General features: G+C 41.3%; 1 protein-coding gene across 3 annotated transcripts in view; it reads right to left on the bottom strand.

The window, feature by feature from the left end:
- The window catches only part of MME (membrane metalloendopeptidase), a 62,992-nt gene extending 46,723 nt beyond the window's left edge, over positions 1–16,269 (bottom strand). The window contains exons 1-2 of one of the 3 annotated variants that reach the window (XM_054206886.1): positions 16,065–16,269; positions 1,193–1,362 (exon numbers count right to left, since the gene is read on the bottom strand). In XM_054206886.1, coding sequence (XP_054062861.1) covers positions 1,193–1,352 — 160 coding nt within the window. In that variant the 5' untranslated portion in view covers positions 1,353–1,362; positions 16,065–16,269. Of the gene's footprint in view, positions 1–1,192; positions 1,363–1,561; positions 1,694–4,621; positions 5,251–16,064 lie in introns of those variants that run through there. The other 2 variants (XM_054206885.1, XM_054206884.1) reach the window with 2 other exon arrangements.
- Positions 16,270–22,081: the final 5,812 nt, after the last annotated feature.

Below are 22,081 nucleotides of genomic sequence, written 5' to 3'. Positions count from 1 at the left end.
GAATTTTTGTACTCATCAGAGGAAAATGTTCCATCAATCAATTAGAGGTGGGCAAAATATTATTTTTATAACAAAGAAGAAATTTAGAGAAAAATAGCACATGGACTGAAGGCAACTGCAAAGTCAGTTTGAATTTAGCAATACCCTTCAATGACAAAAAGATTTTGGAAGAATTAATTGAAAAATCTGAGACATTTACTCTGAAGTCTTCTAAGCAAAATACAAGATTCAGGAATATGAAAGTGTTTCCTTGTGAGAATTCAGAAATAAAACATTTTTTTATTTTTCATTTCAGAATGGCATTTTTCCATTCCACAATTGAACCAGACTATAAAAAAAAGTATAAACAAAATTATTAAGTACATTAGAAAGAAATAAAGCATTTCATTTCCAATGTAAAGAAACATTCTAGTTTTGGTAGAATGGTAATTTTAGCTTCTCTGTATTACTTTTTCCAAAAATTATCAGGGTATTTACCCTTAAATGGAATTATTTTCAGATATTTTGGTATGGCTGCTGAATCACAAAACCTCTTAGTATGACTATACTCACTAAGAGTCCTTGCTTTAGCAGCCTGTAAAAGCAAAAAATAGGATTTTCATATATATACAGGAATATGGAAGAAGCACTGTTGTTTGGTTTTCTTTAGCAGTGTTGTATTTTGTAGAGTTTTTGCTTACTGAAATATTAATTACAAACAGAAGTAGTGTTAAGTCAGAGCAGGAGTTGTTTTGAGTTTACCACAACTTTGCATGAACAAATTAATTTATAGAGTCTCTGTTTGAAAAAAGCAGTTTTGTGTCAGTGTCTAGCAATAATGTGTGGATACAGCTTTACAATTCAGATAATTGTATCATGCTGTCTAGTGACATACATATAAAATATGGTTATGATGTAGAAGTTATTAACCATCTAATTTTATACACTGGGTAAGGTGCAATTTTCTATTATTGGGCAAGTAATTCTGAGCTGACCTCATTATTTTATTTTCTTAATGTTTTATGTAGTGCAGCTATATATACTATGCAACACAGTCTTTTCTAATACAACATTTTAATATAGTGCAACTTCAGGGGTTTTTTACTATATACTAACATCTGGATTCTATTTATTAAAGTGTTTTTTTGTAATTTCTTAAAATACTTTTATATTCATATGTTTGTACATTCAAAGACAGTTTAAGTGCACTCACCGTCATATGTTGCGTACAGAACTATCATTGTGATCGCTACAATAGCTAGCAGAATCACTACAACAGTTAGCCCAATTTCCAGGCCACTCCATCGCAGCTTCTTCTTTGGTTTTGGAGTATTCATTTCAGTTATATCCATCTGGCTTTCCGACTTGCCCATAACCCAGTGTCTGAAAAGGAAAAGGGAAGATTCACCTGAGGATTTACACTGAGCCATAGGTCTTGAAAGTGGCTCCTCAACTGCACAGTAACAAAGTTGTTTTCTGAGGGAGTTTTCAAATTACTTGTAACACTACTAGAATGTCAGTCATGAAATTAAAAAGCCTCTCCTTCTCTCATGTGCAGACACACACACACACACGTACGTACCATGAGCTGCTACTTGTCATTTATGGAGAACAGAAGAGTGGTCTTCCTTCACACGAAGAGGCCACCAAATAGAAAAGGGAGGCTAATAAAGCAAAACCCTTTTTTAAAAGGTACTCTTCTGGTTTAATCTTGTATGATGGTACAGGAGTTCATGAGCAAGCAAAAAGCAAGCCTCCCTGCTTGAATAAAAATTAACTTAATCTGCCAATTACTTATCTAATGCCAAAGGTCAAAATATACCATTGTGCTTCGCTGTCATTTTTTAGAATATTATGTAAGCAATTCTTGACTAGAGCTTTACAACTGTCTCTAAAAACAGAAAAAAAAAAGTTCAGGCTCTGCTGGGAGCCTGTCAAATTAACACTGAAGATAGTGAGTCTTCACAGTAATTTTTAAAGAAGTGCGACCAGGTCCTCTCTTTCGAGGTTAGAACACTGTAAATTAGGAGTAATTACAACACATACATGTAAAACTGGTGGGAGTGTGAATGGACTCACGCTCACTCATGGAATATGTATGCAATAGATTTTAAGATTGTATTTCTGTCACTCTTTTAGGGGTATCTTGCCACCTTTTGTGGTACTACTGTTCTACAGTTCTTTGCTCTCTCTTCATCTGCTCCCAGTTATTCAGGGCCAGACTTTCCCCTGCTGACAGAGATTCAAATTCCTATACATACATAGCAATGTATTTCTCAGTATTCCACAAGGAAAACTCAACAGTTTCTATTCACAGCATTTCCTGGGGATCTTTACATCCACAGATAGAGTACACACCCTTTCCACTTCCTGAGGGAAAATATGAGAGTTCCACGGGAATAAATAACAGAAACACCTACATTGACCAGACCCCTCACAAGAAAGTCAACCAGTGGGGCAGGTCAGGCCATTCGAGTCCTCTTGTGTTCATTACACCTTTTTTCCCCCACTCTCTGTAAGTCGGTGTAACAGCACTAAGGGAACCCTCCTCAGTTTCCACATCCACTCAAGTCTAAGACTTTAACTTCATTATTTTAAACTGGTTTAACTATATTGCTGGCTTGTATTAATCTTTGTCTCCTCAAGCTGCTACAGTCTTTCAGATATCCAGTCTTTGCTTTTCCTGTGGTCCTTCTGTTTATGCCTGATTCCTGTTCCCTAGTTCCCAGTAATCTCTTCCTCTCTTTGATGTCTACCTCACCTGGAATGCTAGCTCCTCCACTGCAAAAACACATCACTAAAGTGTGTATGTTAATGAATAAAATAAAGATGTAAAATAACTCGGTATTATGGACCTAAGTAAACAGAGATTTTGTGTTCCATGTGTTCACACAATACATGTCTCAGTGGAACCTTGGATACTATCACACTGACACTGCTTCTCTAAATGAATGAGAGAGCATTTTATTTCAGTGTCTCATCTCCCCTTTTGCCACTACTCCCTGGACATCAAGATGCATGAAGTGATTGGCAGCGCCAGAATCACAGGTCTGGGACCCTGCAAGGTCTGCCCAGCCTCTGTCTTTCTAAACCTATAGGGACCATTGCAACTGCTTTCACGTTTCTCACAAGCTGCTGTTTTTCTCTTAAGAGTAGGTTATTGGTCAAATCAGCAAGTGGTTTCTGAGACACAAGACTGAAATCCCGTAGAACCATGTAAAAGAAAGAGCTATGTGGGGAAATTTGCCCTGCATTAACTGTGAGCAATAAATTCATAGATAATAAAAAAGCAAATTAACCATTGTACCCTTTTCGCTTCCAGTCATATTAAGCAGCAAAAGATGTTACTTATATTGACTAAATACTGACCAGTCCCCAGAATCTTCTGAATACTTGTAACCTAATTTAATAAATGATTCTTATCTTCTGATTCTCATGGTGTCTTTAGAGCACTGAAAACACAGTTCATTAGAGCAGCAAGAAACACTGTACCTTTCATGTGCAAATATGTTCCTTACAGTCAGCTAAGTTTTTCCAAGTGAGCTAATCTTTCTGTTCCTACAGGAGTGTTCCTCATGTTTAAAGGCACCCCATTGACTGATTTTGAGTTCTAGTTATTTAGAGAACTTATCCCATCTGCATTAACGAACACCAGGTAAAGGCTTCCTTATGTGCTAATTGCAAGCACAGTGAAAGTATAAGAATAATTTAAGCAGATATAACCCTAGGTATTAGGGTTTTCTTCTTTTCTCTTAATGCTTTTGTGATCCCCTCTGCCCACTAAAGCTTAGATACCACAGACAGCTGAAATTATTTTGACTGATCCTGGTCTAGGTAGCACAGGCAGTTAATGCATTAGCTTTTCTTTTTGGGATGTGTATGTTAAAAATCGACTTGTGGCTTACGTGGTTCTCAGTGTAGTCTCTACAGAAAATGTAGCACATCCCAAGAAGCCTTTTTTTTTTTAATAACTTGAGCAGCATGTAGTGTGCAGATGAGCTACCCCCAGGCGCGGTAAAAGCAACACACAACCAGTAAGGACGACTAAGTGCCACGCACCGGGCATCCCGGCGGACAGCCCCACTCGTGGACCAGCACCTCTCTCCCCGCCGTACCGACTGAGCGGCGGGGACGGCGCTCAGCGGCACAGCCTTGCTGCCGCGGGAAACCGACCCGCGCGCGGGCCCCGGCTCCGCTGGGCGGTGCCGCGGGCCGGGCCGCCCCAGGCGGGGAGGGGCCGCGGCTCGGGGCCGCCGTGGGCTGCAGCCGGACGGGCCGCCCCGGGCGGAGAGGGCCCTCGGCTGCCGCCGCGGCGGCGGAGCGCCGGGCGGCTCAGCCCCGCCGTGCCGGCGCCGGCTGCCCAGGCGTCCCGCGGGCTCGGGGCGCTGCTGGAGGAGACGCGACCCACGGCCGAGCCCCTCCCGTCCCGGAGTCCGCCCCGACGGCACACCGCCCCGAGACCCAACTTCCCAGTGCCCGAAGCACGCACGCTGCGGAGGCTCCTAAGTTAGGGTCGGTCAGAAATCCCCGCAGGGCGGCCGGCGCAGGGAAGCCGCGCGAGGACCCGTCCGTCCGACCGCCCGCCCGCCCGTCCCGCTGCCGCGCCCGCCCCGCTCCCGCCGGCCCCTAACCCTGTACTCACCGGCTGGCGCTCGGAGGGGTCCGACCTCGGGGCCACCACACACATCCCCGACCGGCGCCGAGCGGAGGCGGCGCGGGGCGCCCCGAGCCGGCGGGGCAGCGCCCGCGGGTCCCGTGGGAAGGCGGCGCGCAGGCTGGGCTGGCGGGGCTCAGCGCCCGGCCCGCCCGCGGGCAGCGGCAAGGGCGCGGGGCGCCGGCATCGCCGGCACATCAAAGCCCGGGGCGCTCCCTGCTCCGGCTGCTCGCCGCTGCCGCCGCAGAGCGAAGCTGCTAGCAATCAAAGGAGCCCTTGTCTGCCGGACGAGCAGTTCTCCGGGTGACCTGAAGGCTTCTTCCTCTTTGCGATCATAAAAATGTGATGGGGCAGGAAACAAACAAACAAGCTCCCCTCCGCCCCGACAGCGACAAACCACGCGCTTCACCTCGCAAAGCTTCCCCCAGCGCTTAGGTAGAGGAAGGAGAAGGAGCCGCCGCCTGGAGACAGGCGGTGCAGATGAGCGCTATGTCCGACGGAGCTGCCCCATCCCCGACTCGGGACCGCAGGTTGGGGAGGCCGCCTCTGCCCGCCGCGCTGCCGCGGAGGAGGCCGGACGGCACCGCGGCCGTCTGCAAAGCGAGAGCCGAGCTGGAGGGCGAGAGTAGCCTGCACCTTCCTTCCTTCTCCGCCTTTTCATTTCTTTCCACTCTGTTCAGGAGAAGGAAAGAGATGATGCACGGGGAAGGTCAGCAGCTGCATAACTGCAGTGCTTGGTGCCCGTTTCCATACAGACTCATTGCCTTTGTCAAATAAATGCAGTCACACGTACCCTCTGTAAGATCTTATATCCTCATTCACTGAGTGATTTCTTCTCAAGAGGGAGACAGCTGTGACTTCTTGCACGGAGAGGCAGCGCCAAGCTCTATCATAAGATTTGCCAGCCAACCAAATACCACAAGATATTTGTTTAATTCTTACTAAGTTTCATTCTTATTAAGTTTCATTTTTTACTAATAAATTGGCAAACATCAGAGGAAGCAATATGAGTTGCTGTCATTCCTCTGGCTCTACTTTTGCTGCCTTCCTAAAAGCACCTTTATTACCTCTGAGGCAGAAATGGCAGCTGAAATTTCTGAAATCTTTTCCTACCTGCTACACATACCAAACTGTCTGCTGCTTGAGATGGGCAACCTTCCTCCTCTGTAAGAAAGGTGGAAACCGAATACTAACTTCTTTATGGAACTGCACAGCAAATGATCTGCAGAGCAGATGCAATGAAGAGGGGAGGCTGATAAGGTATTAACTGAGCATTAGCTGTAAAAGTGAAGCACTTTTGCAAAATGAACGTCTGAAGATGGATCAAGCACAAATAAGGTTTTACTCACTGAAGAGACAGGGCAATAGAAGTACCAAAACTAGGCATGAAAAACATTTCAAGAAGTCTAGAGAACAAAAATAGAGCATTTTCTTGCAGGCAGGAGTGGGGAAAATGCTGATTATATCCTTTCCGAATCAAGTGTTCAAATTAATATAAATATCTTATTTTCAACCTCGCCTGCATTAATTCTTGCAGAGTTACATTCTGGTTACTGGAACAAGCCATCTGCTCCTGCAGGTCAGTCCTGGCATTACCTGGTGCCTTAAAGACACACCAACAGAAACAAACAGAAAATCTCATAAGAATAGAGGAGTCATTAAAAATACATGTGATTTTGTAAATAGACGCCTATTGTACAGCCTTAACTACAACACAGCTTGAAAAGTAGAGGGTCATGTGTGTGAACAGACTGAATTAAAATGGCAAAAGAGGACTTGTTTCAAAAATTTTAGGTGAACCAAGAAAGTTTAACTGCCTAATTCACCACAAAGAGAGAAAAGGGAGAAACTCGAGTAGAAATCTGTAAATAGTCCAAAGAGGACTAATATACCTGACAGGCAGTGTGAGAGTTTCCACTCTTCTAGAACCTTGTGCTCGGAAAGAGGGATTAGACATTTCTATATACGCAGGCTACAAGAGGTGTGATCTGTGAGTCAAATGCTGAGATTCCTGTTTTGCCCTTACTTAGGGAAAACTCCCATCAAGTTGATAGTGTAATATCCTGCCTAAGAAAAGCAAACACCTGTTATCAATGCTCCCGTGGACAATGGGTGAAGCAAAGTTTGTAGTAGGAGACAATCCATCGTATTAGACCTATGCGACAGCCGAAACACTCTTTGGTCAGCACAGCCCCCCACTGCCGCAGGACGGCCCTCCTGCTGCCCACTGCCCACAGCTCCCTGCCAGTTCAGGCTGTTTCCTCAGCCCATGGTGGAGTGTGACGGGGACACGCTGCCGTCCTCCTGCCACCCACCCCAGCGCGCCTCAGCTGACAGAGGGCTTTCAGTAGGTACAATACACACAAAGTTCCTTCTTTCACTGATCTTCAAGCTCCGAATATGAACAACAACTACAAATTCCTAGCTGAGATCAATAGCGTATTTGGTCATTTTTATGCCCCATAATTTTAGGGATGGTAAGAGACCTGTAGCTTCATTCTATTAATGGAAATGCCCCACAGATTGCTAAGGTGTACACTCAATGCCAAGATGAACCAAAGAGCCGATTACAGCTTGTATTGATTCCTGTTAAACACTAAGTATTTGCTTTCTTCTTACCTTCATCTTCCTAGTACTGTAATTTCACAAAGCTGAGCTAAGAAACAAAAAAGCAATCCAACAACAGAAGGTTCACCCCAGAACTGAAAAAAGAAACCCTCACATGTAGAGATTAGAATAAATAGTTTGTCCTTATAACCTTCCTGCGTTGTCTTACGCTCAAGTAATCTTACTGCTTTCAATGTGAAAGACACCAGGATTAAGTTTGTAGGTTCATCCTCTAGGGCTAAATTTAATGGGATCTGGCACTACTGCTGTCAATTCTCCGGACTTCTTATGGACGACCACCAGGTTGAAACAAATACATAGTAAATTTATAGAAGCAAATGAAACTCAGCATACGATTTAGAGAGTCAGATAATGAAAAAAAAAGGGTTAATGGAAGAGCACACTGTCATTAAATCAGTAACCCTGAAAAATAAAGGTTTCTGCTCAATACTAATATGAGAGGAGATAGGAGTACTATGTCTTAAAAATCAATGGCTAGGGAAGTATGCTTTTCCAAAAACTCTGCCCCCAGGTTGCTCAGAACAACATAAACACCTCCCTGAAGGTGTTCAGGGCCAGGCTGGATGGGGCTTTGAGCAACCCGGTCTCGTGGGAGGTATCCCTCCCCATGGCAGGGGGGTTGGAACTAGATGGTCTTCAAGGTCCCTTCCAACTCTAAGCATTCCATGATTCTACAAAAAAAAATGGATGCACTGTCCAGCCTTCAGAAAAACAAACTGCGTCACAATAGCTCAACTTGAATTCCTCATCAAGTGAAGAAAAGCCAATAACCCATTCAATATTGTTTTCTCCACTTGGTCCAAACTGACAACAGTATGACCTTATTCTCAATATGACCTCTGGATAACATTTAGGAAATTAGGACTCATTTATATTACTATGAAACAATGTTGATGATACTTGTTTTATTTCCTTTTGGGAAAGCTCACTTTCACAAAGTAACAAAGTCAATGTTCAAGAAACAAACAGCTGCCAACATTAATGCTGCCTGTGTGATTTTGACCGCCCATCTTAATCCCACTGATCTCTTCTCCCTGTCAACTCCTATGTCTTAGGCAGGAGAAGAAAACAGAAAATCTCCTGCCTTCCCTCGGTGTGTTCAGTGCAGTTGGACTGTGAGAGAATTTAGATGGTAAAGTCTAACACACAGAGTGTTTACTTATTTGTGTGTTTTTTTTTTTTCTCAGTAGGTTTATAATGAATCCAATTCTGGGTAATTTCTCATTCAGGAAAGTAAACACCCTAGGTTTCAAAATATTTGCTTCAGTGCCTAAATTATGCAGGTCTAATTGTATTGTATTACAAAGCTTTGTCTTTGTTAGTCGACAGGCTTCGTAGTGTGACTGATTTGCAGGTGTTTGCAAGCCTGATAAAATGCTTGGCTGAAAAGCTGCAGCTTTTTTTTTTTTTTTTGGCTGTTTTTGAGCTTGCCTAAAAGCCACACACAGTGCTTCAGTTAGCACAGGCTAACAGGCTTTTTGGGGTCCTGAATTTCTCTGCAGCCATAGCAGCAATCATAGTTGTGTTAGTGGAAACATAGTGGGTGGGTTATGTGGAAGAAACGGGTAAAAACTGAAGTGAGGTGAAACTGCATGTGATACGCAGAGAACATAAAAATTGATAATAATGTAAATACAGAACCAAAAGAAAAGAGACAGAATTTGGATGAATTAACTACAAGGTTTCCTGCACAGTGCAATCATGACTGTGCACAGCTTAGTCACACTTTTCTGGTTAACTTTAAAACCACAATGCTGCAAAAAAACGAGCTCAATCACAGAGAGGCCTTTATTTCAGCAACAACTGGAGCAGAACCTACTATGGACAGGCAAAATGTGAGAAGTCAACACCACACCAGGCTTCCAAGAAGCTCTTTGCACTTGGGCTCCGAAGCAGGGCTGCCCTGCGGGTGAAGCTCCTGATGCCAACAGCCCTGCCCCGGTCAGGGGCTGCACTCCCCACAGCTTCGCCTCAGGCAGCCTTTGGCCCACACTCACCCGCTTGCAGGCCCCCACAAGGAGTGGTTCGCTCCCTGGAGCTAACGCCTCAGCCTCCTCGGTGGGGAACTGCGTGTAATTCTGCTGTCCAGTTGCGTATTCAGGGAGAATAAGTGGACCGTGGCTCAGAAGCCGTGAGGAGAGGCCTCAGCCCGCCGCGACCAGAACCTTCTGGAAATGGCGGGCGGGGTGGGCCGCCAGGGGGCGCCGTCGCGGGGGGGAGGATGCGGCGGCTGAGGCGGCGGCTGAGGCAGGCTTTGGGCAGGCAGAGAGGGAGCTCTGCGCCCGCAGCGAACACGGTAATTGTTGTGCTGGTTGTGAATTCTGCCCCTCTGGAGGGGTGCCCCTGCTCTGGTGTAATTTTGGGCTCCGGTGAGGGGTTGGGGGCCAGTGGCTCATCCTTCAGCTGAACGGCGGTCCAGCGGGGCCTCGGACAGGCATGGGCACAGCCAGAGCCCTGCGCCGCCTCAGGGAGCCCATCGTGTGAGCTCCTGTAGGGCTACGGTGGGTGGTGCCTCAGTAGTCGTCGTTAGTGGTCATTGCAGCATGGGTGCTGTTAGCAAGGCTGTAGAATCACAGAATGGTTGAGTTGAAAGGGACCTTAAAAACCATCCAGTTCCACCCCACTGCCCTGGGCAGGGACACCTCCCACGAGACTGGATTGCTCAACGCGCCATCCGGCCTGGCCCTGAACACCTCCAGGGATGGGGCAGCCACAGCTATCAGCCATACTTCTGCATTTGTGCTTTTTCCTGACAGCATAGGTCACATTTAAATGTATGTATTTTTTTTTCTGAGAAGTTTGCTGCTTACATCATCTCAAAAGCCTAAACTTTGCTTGTGTTTTGTTACCATTGTCGTCATCTTTATTATTCTTAGGCCTCGGGGCTAGTAATTTCCTATTTGCCGTCATTGCAGAACTTGACATTGCCAAACAATCTTGTGGTCGGGAAGTGGAGCATTATGCCAGGAAAGGGGCCTGTGTGGTGCCTGTCAGATGGTAACATGGGATGTGTTTTGGGGTTGCTTTTTTACAGGAAATGTCAGAGAGTCAGTAGCATTTACTGACTAAAGGGTGAACCATGGGCAGGGAGATACATGGGAACCGCAAATGTGGAGAATATTTTGAATTAGGAACTTGTAAAGCATGTTCTTGGTCAGTATTTCCCCTGGCTAAATGATAGCAGCTAGATTCTACAAAATAATGAGGTTAAGGCTTATAGTACAGTGGACTGCTGCACTGTTTGAAACTGAATCATAATGCCTGGTGTGTCTGTACAAGATAAGTGAAGTTACCAACAAATAAAGGCACACAGGTTTGTGGATCCATTTCATAGTTTACAGGTGACTCAGCTGTCCAGGAATTGTTATTTGACCGTCTTTACTCAGAGCTGGAGAGGGCTTCAGGCTGGAAGCCATGGAGTAAGCTTATGAAAGGGCCTGTCCTGTTGTTGACAAAGGGTACGTGAATTCGAGCAGATTTGTGGAAATAATTACTTCTGCTGAAATACAAAAGAGAGTGCTATTTTGGAGTCATCCAAGGTTCAAACTGAGTGTGTTGTATAGTCACTAATAGTGTTGAATAGGCACCAGTGTTGGTACAAACACTAATGCAAGGAGTAAAACTGTCTCTCTGTCCTCAAGAGTGCTTGTCCTGCTTCTCTTTTATTTTACATTTCTGACTTCTCCATCACGTGAGCAAGGGTAGAATAGATACCATGTGGTATGCAATAATCAGTCATCACAAATTTCAATTGTCAGTATTAATAGTGCAGAAATTTAAGATAGAAGCTAGATGTTTTCTGGTGGTCATGGTAGCAGCGGGCTTTGGCAACTTTAAATTCGCAACATACAACCTCATTCAACTTTTTACTTAAAAACATTAAAATCCTTACTGCATTCCAATATTTAGTGAAGTGCACAATACAGTTTACAAAAATGGCATCTAGTAAGCATATTAATTGGGGGTTTAATTGATAGCAGGAAAAATGTAGTAGCAATATCATTGAAAATAAAAATATCCAAAATACAGAGCGGACTAGCAGCAGTAAATCAGAAGCCTGCCCCTTGTTCAGGTGTTACGGTCACAGCATATTCTGAGAGTATCAGAGTAGCCCAGAGTTCTGTGGCAAATACGCTTGTGGGATACTTTGAATATTGGTATTTAAAGAAAGTAGAGAATATGGCAGAGTATATCATTTGGAATGTGGCAGCCGGAGGGGGAGGGTGTTTGTTATCAACTGAAAAGATAGACCATTACAGAGTAAAAAATGTTCTGAAGTTACTCCTGGCTGTGTCAGCCCTAAGGAAAACAGAATTGCAGCCTTGTTCTGTCTTGTCTTTTCTTTGTAAAATAATGAGATTAACGTCACTCATTTTTTCAACAATAGAATAATCTTTCCTTTCTTTTCATCACCAGGTATCAGAATATTTAGTCTTTTTGTTGTTTGCTGTAAAGGTGCATTGAAAGGTTCAGGGGAGTATCTTAATTATCTACAGAACTAAGGATAGTGAAAGCATTCTAGAGGACCTTTTCCTGAGGAGTAGTTATATTTGGAGCTGAGGAAATATAGACCGAAAGTAATGCTTGATGAGTAAAAGCAATTTATTTCTCCAGTTCCTGAGAGAACAGTTCTGGGGTTTTTTGTCTTTTCTTCATTTAAGATTGACAAAATCCATAAAAACTTTTCTAGAAGTAATGAAAGAAGAAACCTTTTAATTTAGTGGAAAAAAATTCTAGCAGAAAAAAATCAAAAGGAGACGACCTCCATTGTTTGCTTGCAAGATGCCTTTCACAGTGTCTAAGAGGCATCTTGAAGCACAAAATAAACTATAAGCCAAATTCAAAGGAGATTAACAAATAAGGAGAGAATGTTTTGTACTCATCTGTGTGCTGTTTTTCATAGATTTCATTCCATGACATCTTTATGCAGAGAAATGGCTGTGAAGGACTAATTGGTTTTGGTTGGTTGGTTTTCCTTTAATTATGTATACCCAGTATTTTTATTTGTATGGTAGCGAAACTTCTGGTGCTGTCAATGCACACGTGCCTTTTCTTAGATGGACTTGGAACACAGGCTCGTTTGTAAGGTGGAGGTGTAGATTAAAAGTCACGCTTTGCTGAACTTCTATGGAAAAAAGAGAGTCTCTGAGATGATCATTCCATTAAAGAGCACCCAGAGACTTAGTTGTCAGAGAGGAAGCAGGAATGGAATGGAGAAAGACATGACAAAATTCAAGCAGCTATGTGCTGTAACCTGATTTGTCAAATGCCTTGCCATCTAGCTCCGGATCTGGAGCAGCCTGCAGATGGCATAGGCAACTTGCTCTAGGAAAAATACGCCTCACTTTCCCTGGACAGTGAGACAGGCTTCAGCCATGGTACCAGGAAGGTGGCATGACTTGCATGGAAGTTCTGCAAGTATTGCTGTCCATCCAAAGTCCTCTCTCCAAGCCCTAATAACGCTTCACAAAGGTATGTGCTTGCTGGAATGTCCCCGTCATGTTAACTGCAGTCACAGAATAACTTACCCAAGTACTGGCTTGGCACTAACTGAAGCTGTTCTCTTTCAGAACCAAGGTATAAAGTTGTAGTGAAATTTGCAGATAGTTGAAGAAAACTTACCTATGGTACTTGAGAAAGATGGAGTAATGTTTTTCATAGTAACAGAACAGATTCTGAGACTGGTCTGAAGTTACTGGGCAATAATTAGCCTTGTGCTTGGTGTTAGAAATTTTGAGTGATACTGTGTGAAGTCTTAAGTGAGCTCTTCTAATGTGGATGCTTGAATATAGCATGCCTGAGAAGCTGATGACTGCTGTGCCCTACAGTGTAAATGCTCTTTCAGAACTGAGTGTGCCAACTTGCGCTCAGAAGAGCTCTCATGAGTTGCCTCTTCAATATCCACTTTTCTTCTAGTGTGATAGTTTTCTGGATGCATTTGGAGACCAGATAATTTAGTAGTCTTCACAGCTGTTGCTGAGTTCATAGAGCCACAATACCTTTGAGAAACATGGGCCTCGTTGCCTTCTCTAGAGGCTCATAATGAATGTCATCAATACTTAACCAAAGATACAGTCAGTATCTTCTTTTAGGTATCTTAGTGTGAAAATTAAATGTACAGCAAAGAAGCAAGAGAAAAAATATTAATTATTTCAGTGTATTAAAGTGATGAGACCTTTTTTTATTTATATGCCTGCCTTCCGGATCTTTACCTCACATGCACAAATCTAAGCATCCTGTCCAACAACACTTTGAATTACTGTTCAGAATATCAAACAAATTATTTCTTAACTAAATATAAATAGCAGGGCATAGCAGTGAGGAATTTTGAAGAACAGATCGTAAAGTATGTGTTTTCTTAGTAGGCTGGAAAAATGTCAAGACTGGTACAGCCACTAATCAGGTTGTAGCATGCCGAAGGGTGTGATTCTTCTAATTGTCATATTCTGTTAAAACAATGAACCATTGACATACTGCAAGCCTGATAAACATGCTAAACACTAAAGGCCATGTTTGCTGTGAGTGTTGAGTACAGTTACAATCAAGAAGATTATTACGGCTGGAAGGTATTCAAAATGAGAGGAAAGAAACGTCTAAGTTCAGGACGACAGATTAAAAATACTCCTGAGTAATGTCTAGGTCACTGGAAAACAATCAGCCACAACTTAACAAAACAATAAGTAATGCCACCTCGCCTGGCATAGTGACAAATCAATAGTCGCGTTTTTCTGTTCTTTCTTGCTGCTCGCACCCTAGATCAGAGTTTCTTTTCGCCAACCAAATGACATAAGCAAATAGTCTGCAAGAAAAATAAGTTCTGTTTCAATGTCACAGATAGCTGGCTCCACGTCCCCGGACAATGAGATAATTTGAACAAAGTCCATGACTTAAATATCTTTTTGGTCTTTTCTTAATCCGGAATGACAAAGTACAAGGCTTGCATAACATGAGTACTGTATAGAAAATGGGGAGAAAAAATCCTATGGCTCTGGACTGTTAGAATACAGTGAGAGTTGTCCTGTTCCAAACCACCCTTCTTAGATCCTACCGAATAATAGATCTAGGAGAGAAAAATAATACTTTTTCCTCATCATTTACATTAGTTTTTCTACCTTAAAATATGAAAGGGCAAAGCTTCTGTATGTGTGAATCTGAAAATGAGAAAATAAATCCCTATTGATGGTCTCAGTGAGGACTTGTCCTACCTTCACGTGAGCTTGTGGCAAAGCTTTTAGTAACTTTAACAACGATATCAAGACCTAGGAGATCTTTCTGCCCTGAGAAATCAGGCCATTTAGTTAGGTGCTTGTGTGTGATATTTAGTTCCATAAAGCACAGCTGGAGATGTCTGAGCATACATGAAATTAAGCACGTATAATAAAAGCAAATACCTGCTCTACATTCAGCTTCAAAGGCATGACCATCACACCTCCGCTGGGTGGAGTTCTACAGTGATACCTACTCACTTGCAGCCACTGGCTGTGGCCCCAGCTGAACAGCAGAGACGGAGCTGGTGCTGTACCTTTACCTAGTGAAGTGGCGTGACATCAGCATCTTAACATCTTTTCTTAGTTTACTTAAACTTGGCTGAGAGATAGCTTATACAATGCAAGCAGTATTCTTTTTCCCCTTTAGGTTAAAGTCTTCGCCTTTATCTAAGAGTGTTCTTTCCCTTACTGCTTAGTCTTTTTCGCTTGCCGTTTATTTTTCTCATGTTTTTAGTTTGCCTACTCTCTGACTCTGTTTTCAATTTATTTTCCTATTGGCTTTGTCCTTTTTTACTCTTCTCGGTTTCACTGAAGCTATTAGTGTAAGGCGGATCAAATAATATCAGGGTTAAAGCAGACCCTTGAACTCACAGTGTTTAATGGATTTGTAATTAGGCCATGTATCCCTGTGAGAATGAGCGGTCTGGGAATTTGCCAGGATTTGTAGGAGGATTTAGTAGCCTACTAAGAATTTCCAGGCCTATTAAATTCCTTAAGAAGTTTTAAAGACCCCACCTATTTAGGCAGCTAAAGATTTTGAACTAGGATGTCTCTAAATACACAAAAAACTGAGAGATGAGAAGTAGAAAAATGCTTATTTTGCAGACAATAAGGAAAAGCTTTGAAGATTTTCTAATTTGAAGTGCAGAAATAGATTTTCAAGATTATCTTGGTAACACGTGGCTGGCTTAAACCATATGATGTGTGTTTTCTCTGAGAATTTATATTTGCATATTTGATAAGGCATGAATATTAAAATACACATTAACCAGGCACTATGTATGCATCATACTGTAGGTATACATGACTACTGCTACTTTCTGATCTTTGAATACATAATTGTGTTTAAAAAAAAAATGATGAAATACTTGCTTTCCTCCATCCTACCTGTTTGCCATTTATGAGGTTCTGCGGCATTACATCTTTCTGTATCTTTTGGGGAGATCAGATAGTGCCTGTTAAATGCCAGATTATTTTATTATGAAGTCCTAGTTTATTCTTACTCATGACTGAGAACAAATATGAGCTGTTTTTGTTTACTTTCTAGAGAGGAAAGGTAAAATGCATATAACCTAAAAATACTTTCCTCCCCCTATTCCACGTCTCAGTGCTTTGGATTAAGCTTTCATCTTGGACAGGGAGGAGGGTAAGGGAAAGGAAAGGCAGAAAACAAATAGTCAGTTTTCTCGTAGTAGCACAACACTGCCATTTTTTCTTGCAGGTTAAAGATACCCAAAACATAATTAGCTTTCTTCTCTTTGTTCAATGACTACCCTGTAAAAAGACCACACAGGAATAAAAATGAGTTCGCTTACCTGTACGGCAAAGTGAGTGTAGAACTTTCTTTAAATTTGACCTGTTCAGATCTATTTTTGGATTAGCAGTGGGTTTGACTTGTGAAATTTAGCTCTTGGCTCAAATTCAGATTTTCTTTTAACTGTAATGTATATCAGCGTCTCTCAGACTGGTTTGGGTCCATACCCCTATCTCCTGACCGCAGCGATCGGAATGTGCTTGTTGATGATAAATCAGTTCATTCCTAGGGAATGTTCAGGTCTTGCAGCTACAGTGAGTTTAAGTAAGTCTTGTTTAAATACAAGAGTATAAATTCAGCTGTTTCTGTAACCACTGCAGCTACTATCTCTGTTACCTCCCCCGTTACTTGACTGATGGCATCCTCAGTACTAAAAACACGTGTTTCTAAAACTGCTGACTGTTGTGAGTGGTGGGATAAACAGAAAAATACTAGAGTCTGCCTTGTGCCTAATAGCTTGGTTTTTATCTATATGAAGAGGTACAGTGAACTTTTACTCTCTTATTTACACAACCTCTGTCACTGGCGGGTAAAGTAATTCCATTGCAGTCTTTGGCATTACATTGGATTTATACCACTGATCATCCAACTTAACAGCCTAGAATTTGGCCTTCCTTAAATGACAGCAGCAGCAGGAGTTGATAGTTCATTGTGTCACACTGTGAGTTCTTAAAATGTAATCAAAACTATCAATCTGAAGAGTTTCTGGAAAACAAATTTGCAGTTTAAACATCAAGCACAAACTGTCCCTTCCTCTTTCTTCACTGAATTAGCTTTTGAAAGGCCAAGAGCTGCTGCAGAGATAACAAGGACTGAAGAATTTACAGCAGGTGGTACCAACTGTGCAAGTACAGCTCCCAGCCAAAATAATCTGACACCCAGCTGTGGAGAAGCCTGGGGGATCAGAGAGTGACTCAGGCGGAAGTGAAAAGAGAGAATCTGGCTGAAGCACCAAGCCTGTTCCAGAAGTGTGTTATTATTCTCGCTCATTCTGTGAGAGAATGCCAGCGAGTGCCATGTTAAAATGAAAAAAAGATTTCTGATTTGTTGACCAGTTAAATATATTCCGTTCCTATCCAAAAGGAAACAACGAACAGCAAATAGGAAGTGCTGTATCTGAAGATGAAGGATGCCTAGCGTAGCAAGAGCGAGAGAAACTATTGAGTTGATACTGGAAGCATGGCTCTTGGTGCTGCACCATGGCAAGGCCCTACTAACTCCAGTGAGGCATGTAACTGTATTGAAGGAGTTCAGGGGGAGTCTCGAGTCCAGTGCTTTGCAGTGCCAGGTTGGTAACGGGAATCGCTCCAAGGTGGTAGACACACACACACACACACTAATAAGAGCAAATTCTGACAATTATTTTTATAGGGGATAATAGTATTTACCTACTTTGGGTGTGTAGCAATTTTTCCTTCCTTCTCACCATGTGTGAAGATCTAGAAAATACACTTGTTTAAATTTCTTTATGTGAAAATTGTGACATCCATTGTTCATTTCCGAGGACTGGAAATTGTAATATTTATTTTGTGAAAATTCTTATGAAATACAGTTGTTATTGTTATGAAATGTGTTGATGTAATTTTGCACGTTTTCTTAGGCCTTTTTCTTGTTTTAGAATACTGTTATAATTATTATTTGACCTTCACTCCAACAAGACTTCCTCTGAAAATGCTCAGAACTAATATATTTCTTTTCCCTGTTTTCATACTTAAAATAGGTGTTTGTGTCAAAGCTGTTCTTGATTTATGTGAGCGAATGGTGCAAAGTAATGGTTACAAACTAATGCAAGTCCTCACGAAGTGCATAGCTGCCTTCTTTCAATTTGTTTCTCTTTATTCTGTGTATATGCTTTTGCAGCATTCTGAATCCTTCTGCAGTTTCTAAAATAGTTTACTCCAGGTAGTCTTCCCTCCTTTTATTTGATTCAAGGATAGCGTATGTCTCCAGCAGTCCGTTCTTTCTGTGGATGATCCCAGCCAAGCACAAATGTTGAAAGGCTCTCCTAGTAGAAATCTAAATTTGCCCTTTGGGAAGGTCCTATACAACCTCACCCAGGCAGCGAAGGAAGGATAGCTCATTTGTGAATTTGTTCCCTATGGAACTTAAAGCATTGCTAGTGGTAATAAAACCAGGGGGAGCACCATGGAGGGTAAGAGCTGTGTTAATCTTTCAACATAGGAAATGCACTTGTTCGGTGCATTTGGGGGTTTTTTTGGTACTCAGTAGTGGAAAATGCATCTTTCACTTGAATGAGGCGGTTCAGGTTTCTTGTTTTGCAGAACAGTACCTCTGAGTTGTGACTCTCCTGTTCCTGTCTCTCTGTCAGGCTATGTGCTGTACTGAGGCGTGTTTAGCTTAGTGACAGAACGTCTCTATGTTCATCTGATCTTGACCATCTTAAGAACTTGGTGCACTGTGTTTGCCTGGTGTGTATTTACACTGAGTTAGCCTTGCTCTATGCATTTTTAAATTTCAAATGTAGCGTAAATAAACTTTTTACTTTGTGAGCTTTCAGCTGTTTCCATTTACAGTTTATAGTTTCTTTGTAGAGAGGTTTCTTCTACCTTATATTTTATTCAGGCTTTTCTTGAAAGTTTTAGGTAAATACTGTATTTGCTTGTGCATCATTATAGTTGTTACGTTATGTTGGGAGGATCGGTTCAAACTGTGTGATAGGCCGTGTGACATTATTTATGGTTTTTCACAGACTGGATGTTCTAATGTTTATAAGTTACATTTGTTTCCACCTTAGACAAACGTTATTTGTCCTCAGCATACATTATTGCCCTGATCATTAGTTTTTGTTTACAGATAGGAATTTGCTTTTACTATGTAAATAATATTCTGCTTTGATAAAGGTGACTGAGCCAAAATAAAATTCACAAGAATCTTTGTAAATATTTATTCCCACCTTTTCCCAGGTTTTAGTTTGTCTGAAACACTACTGAAACACCCTGCTATATCTTGGATAGCTTAACATTAGATATTGGGGATAATCATCTTAGTTGATGTGGGATGGTAGTGATAAAGAAAAGGTATTTTACCTTTTATCTTTGGGTGGGTTTTGGTTTTTTTTTAGACGTCATCTTATGTGGATATTGGTTTCTTAAGATGCTGACTGTTAAAGATAGTGGATTCTGCCGGGATGAAAAATGAAAGCATGCTGTATCTTTTATAAGATCAACTAGGTAGAATGAGATTAAAATGGGAAGTGTGTGTAAAACAACTTAAATGTGTGCTAATTTAGTCTATTTTGGGTTTTGGTTTTATTGTAGTTTTTTTTCTGATGAGCTTGTACTCACTGGAAAAACCTTGCTAGCAGTCAGATAAACATTGAAACATTTTACAATAGTGGTGACATTGGCTACAGCTTCCCTATTGCCAGCATATTTAAAGCTGGGAAGACTCATGATTTTTGACAGGTTTAGCAAAATCATTGCTGATAATCTTAATATTTCAGTTACATGGAGATTAAAAGATAATGTTTCTCACATGTTTTTGCTAATAATGATTAAAACAAAATAGTTTTTCACTATCTCTCGTGATTTAATGGTGATTAGAGGAAATAATCCAAATTTCTTTGGGATTTAAAAGTTAACCATTTCTGCTTGCAGCATTTTAGGAGGTTAGAAATTTGAATTGGATGATACCCAGTTAAGATTTTCATAGCTTTTTTAAGATGAATTCTGAGTTTCCAGCTTTAGCTGTTTTAAAGGTACTGACAAGTGATTTCTTTTTTTTAATTTTCTTCTTGGCCTGTGATGGAGGAGCACAGTAAAGTTTTCCAGCATAATCGTACAATCGTAGGGTGGTTTGGCTTTGGAGGAACCTTGAAGATCAGCCATTCCACTAGATCAGGAATAATAATAATGATAACAACGATTAGTCTTATGTATCAGACTGTAATAAAGTAAGAATGCACACAAAGTTCTTTTCTTTGAGCTGAGATACACAGAAGGCTTAGAAAGCAATGAAAAGAGGGGGATATAGGTATGTGGATATCTAATATTTCTCTAATGTTCATAAGGCTCAGGAACACATGTAGTTTGGTGTTATTATTCCTCTTCCTTGAGCCGTGTTTGTCCCCCACACAATTGCAGTAGAGACTTAAAAGATTTAGGAAGTTCTGAAGTTTTCAAAGTTTACCTTGCTGGACCATTTGCTAAATTTAAAGAATTCAGTTGATGGTGTAAGAAGAACAGCTTGATTAAATGAAACATCTGAGGAGATGACACCACTGGCTTTTCATGAATAGGTTTTGCTAAAAGAAAATTAATGAACGTTTATTGCAAAATTCACATAGAAAATGTCACTCGTAATATAAGCTTTAGTTACAAATGTAATCGTACTATTCATTTTGTTAAGCTGTGACCTGCTTTGTTTGTATGTATCTGCTTTAATGGAAAACTGAATTAATACCCTGCTGTGAAATCGTGACTTCCCTTGGGCTAATCAGATGGTCTCTCAGAAATAATTTAAAAACACCATGTTAAGGGAGCTCCTGGCACATTTCCCTTTTAAATACTAATAGCCTTCCCAAATGATAGCCAAAATAAGATGCAAGATGAAAGAAAAAGGGAAGCTTGTACATTTTTGGAGACAGGGTCATTGTTATCCTTTCATTTGAACTGCCAGTATTTCACTCTTTCCAGAAGAAGCCTTTCTCCGCTCTAGCTCTTGTGAAATTCTGCAAGGGCACTGTGTAATAAATATGGACACAGAAAGACAAGCTAAGTTGCCAAACATCTAAATAAGTGGTAGGTGGGCAGAAGTATTCTTGAAGTTGCTGGAAGCTGAGAACCCAGGATTACTGAAAACAAAATTTCTGAGCTTGAAAATATTGGTCACAGTGGGTTTCAATGTATTTCCTTAGATTTCAGACGTACATCTGAAAACCTGTCTTTGATTCTGTCTCTGCATGTGAGCATTTCTGCAATGCTGCTGCATTTTTCCAAGTTATTCTTACTTGAGATGTTTGCTTTATTATGGTAAAAAGAAGCAGCATTTGTTTCTGGGTGCTATTTAAGACAGTGCAATTTAACATGCTATAATTACCCGCTGCCAAAAATTTGAACATTTCTGGATTTTGTATTTTTTAAAGAAGAATTTTCTGTGGTTACCTGACAGAGTATGTTCAATTAACATTTCTGTTTTCTAGAGCTGGAGCCAATTATAGTGCAAGTCCCACCTGCTTTCCATTAGAACTTGAATTCATGCACCAGAAAATGGGTTTAATTAGGACCCTATGAACATACTGGTTCTTTATCACTCAGCTGCCATTCTTACTACGGGTTTTTATTTAGTTTAATCCATTTCCCATGTGACCTGCTGCAATGATGTATTATAACTGAATGTGAGTTGACCATATATGAGGGAATAGTGAAATGTCATTGTCTGAATATAAATGGAAGATAGTAGAAACTGTCCAAGAGCAATGCCTGCGTTTAAACAGATGCTCTGAAACATGGAGCACTGGCACAATAATATGGCTGTGTGTTAAAGGACATCCTTGTGTGGTAAAATTCTAAGTCACTTAATATTAGAAGAATGAAGACGGGGAAGCAGCCCCAAGCCCATTAGTGGCATGTCTTCAAAGCATGTCTGGGCTAAAGCCCATTAAAGGCATATCTTCAAAGCATGTCTGGCATAGTTGGATTAAAAATGTGAGAACTTGATCTCAGAATAAAATTCTAATAAATTTTTAAGCAGGAAGAGTGGTTTGGGACAGGAGTCGTGTCATGCAGCTCCCCAAACAAAAGAAGTCCAAGACTTAAAAGCTGAGTCTTAAATCAATTAATACAAACTGAGGAATTAGATTTTATTTATATGAAGTCCATTGATGAATTAATGAAATGGAGTTTTAGTGATTTTTCTGCATGCTCTAGACATGACTGTTAAAATACTTACTATCTTCAGTCTTTTCTTGCAGTATGATGGTGAAGTAAATTTGTTCTGTTACCTGCAAAAAAGCAGACAGTTTGAGAACCCCCACAGAGCAGGACCAGCACACAAACA

The sequence above is a fragment of the Rissa tridactyla genome, chromosome 6 (assembly GCF_028500815.1).
Source record: "Rissa tridactyla isolate bRisTri1 chromosome 6, bRisTri1.patW.cur.20221130, whole genome shotgun sequence".
NCBI lineage: Eukaryota > Metazoa > Chordata > Aves > Charadriiformes > Laridae > Rissa > Rissa tridactyla.
Note: the sequence above shows the minus strand (reverse complement) of the source record. Positions and strands in the feature narration are given on the sequence as shown.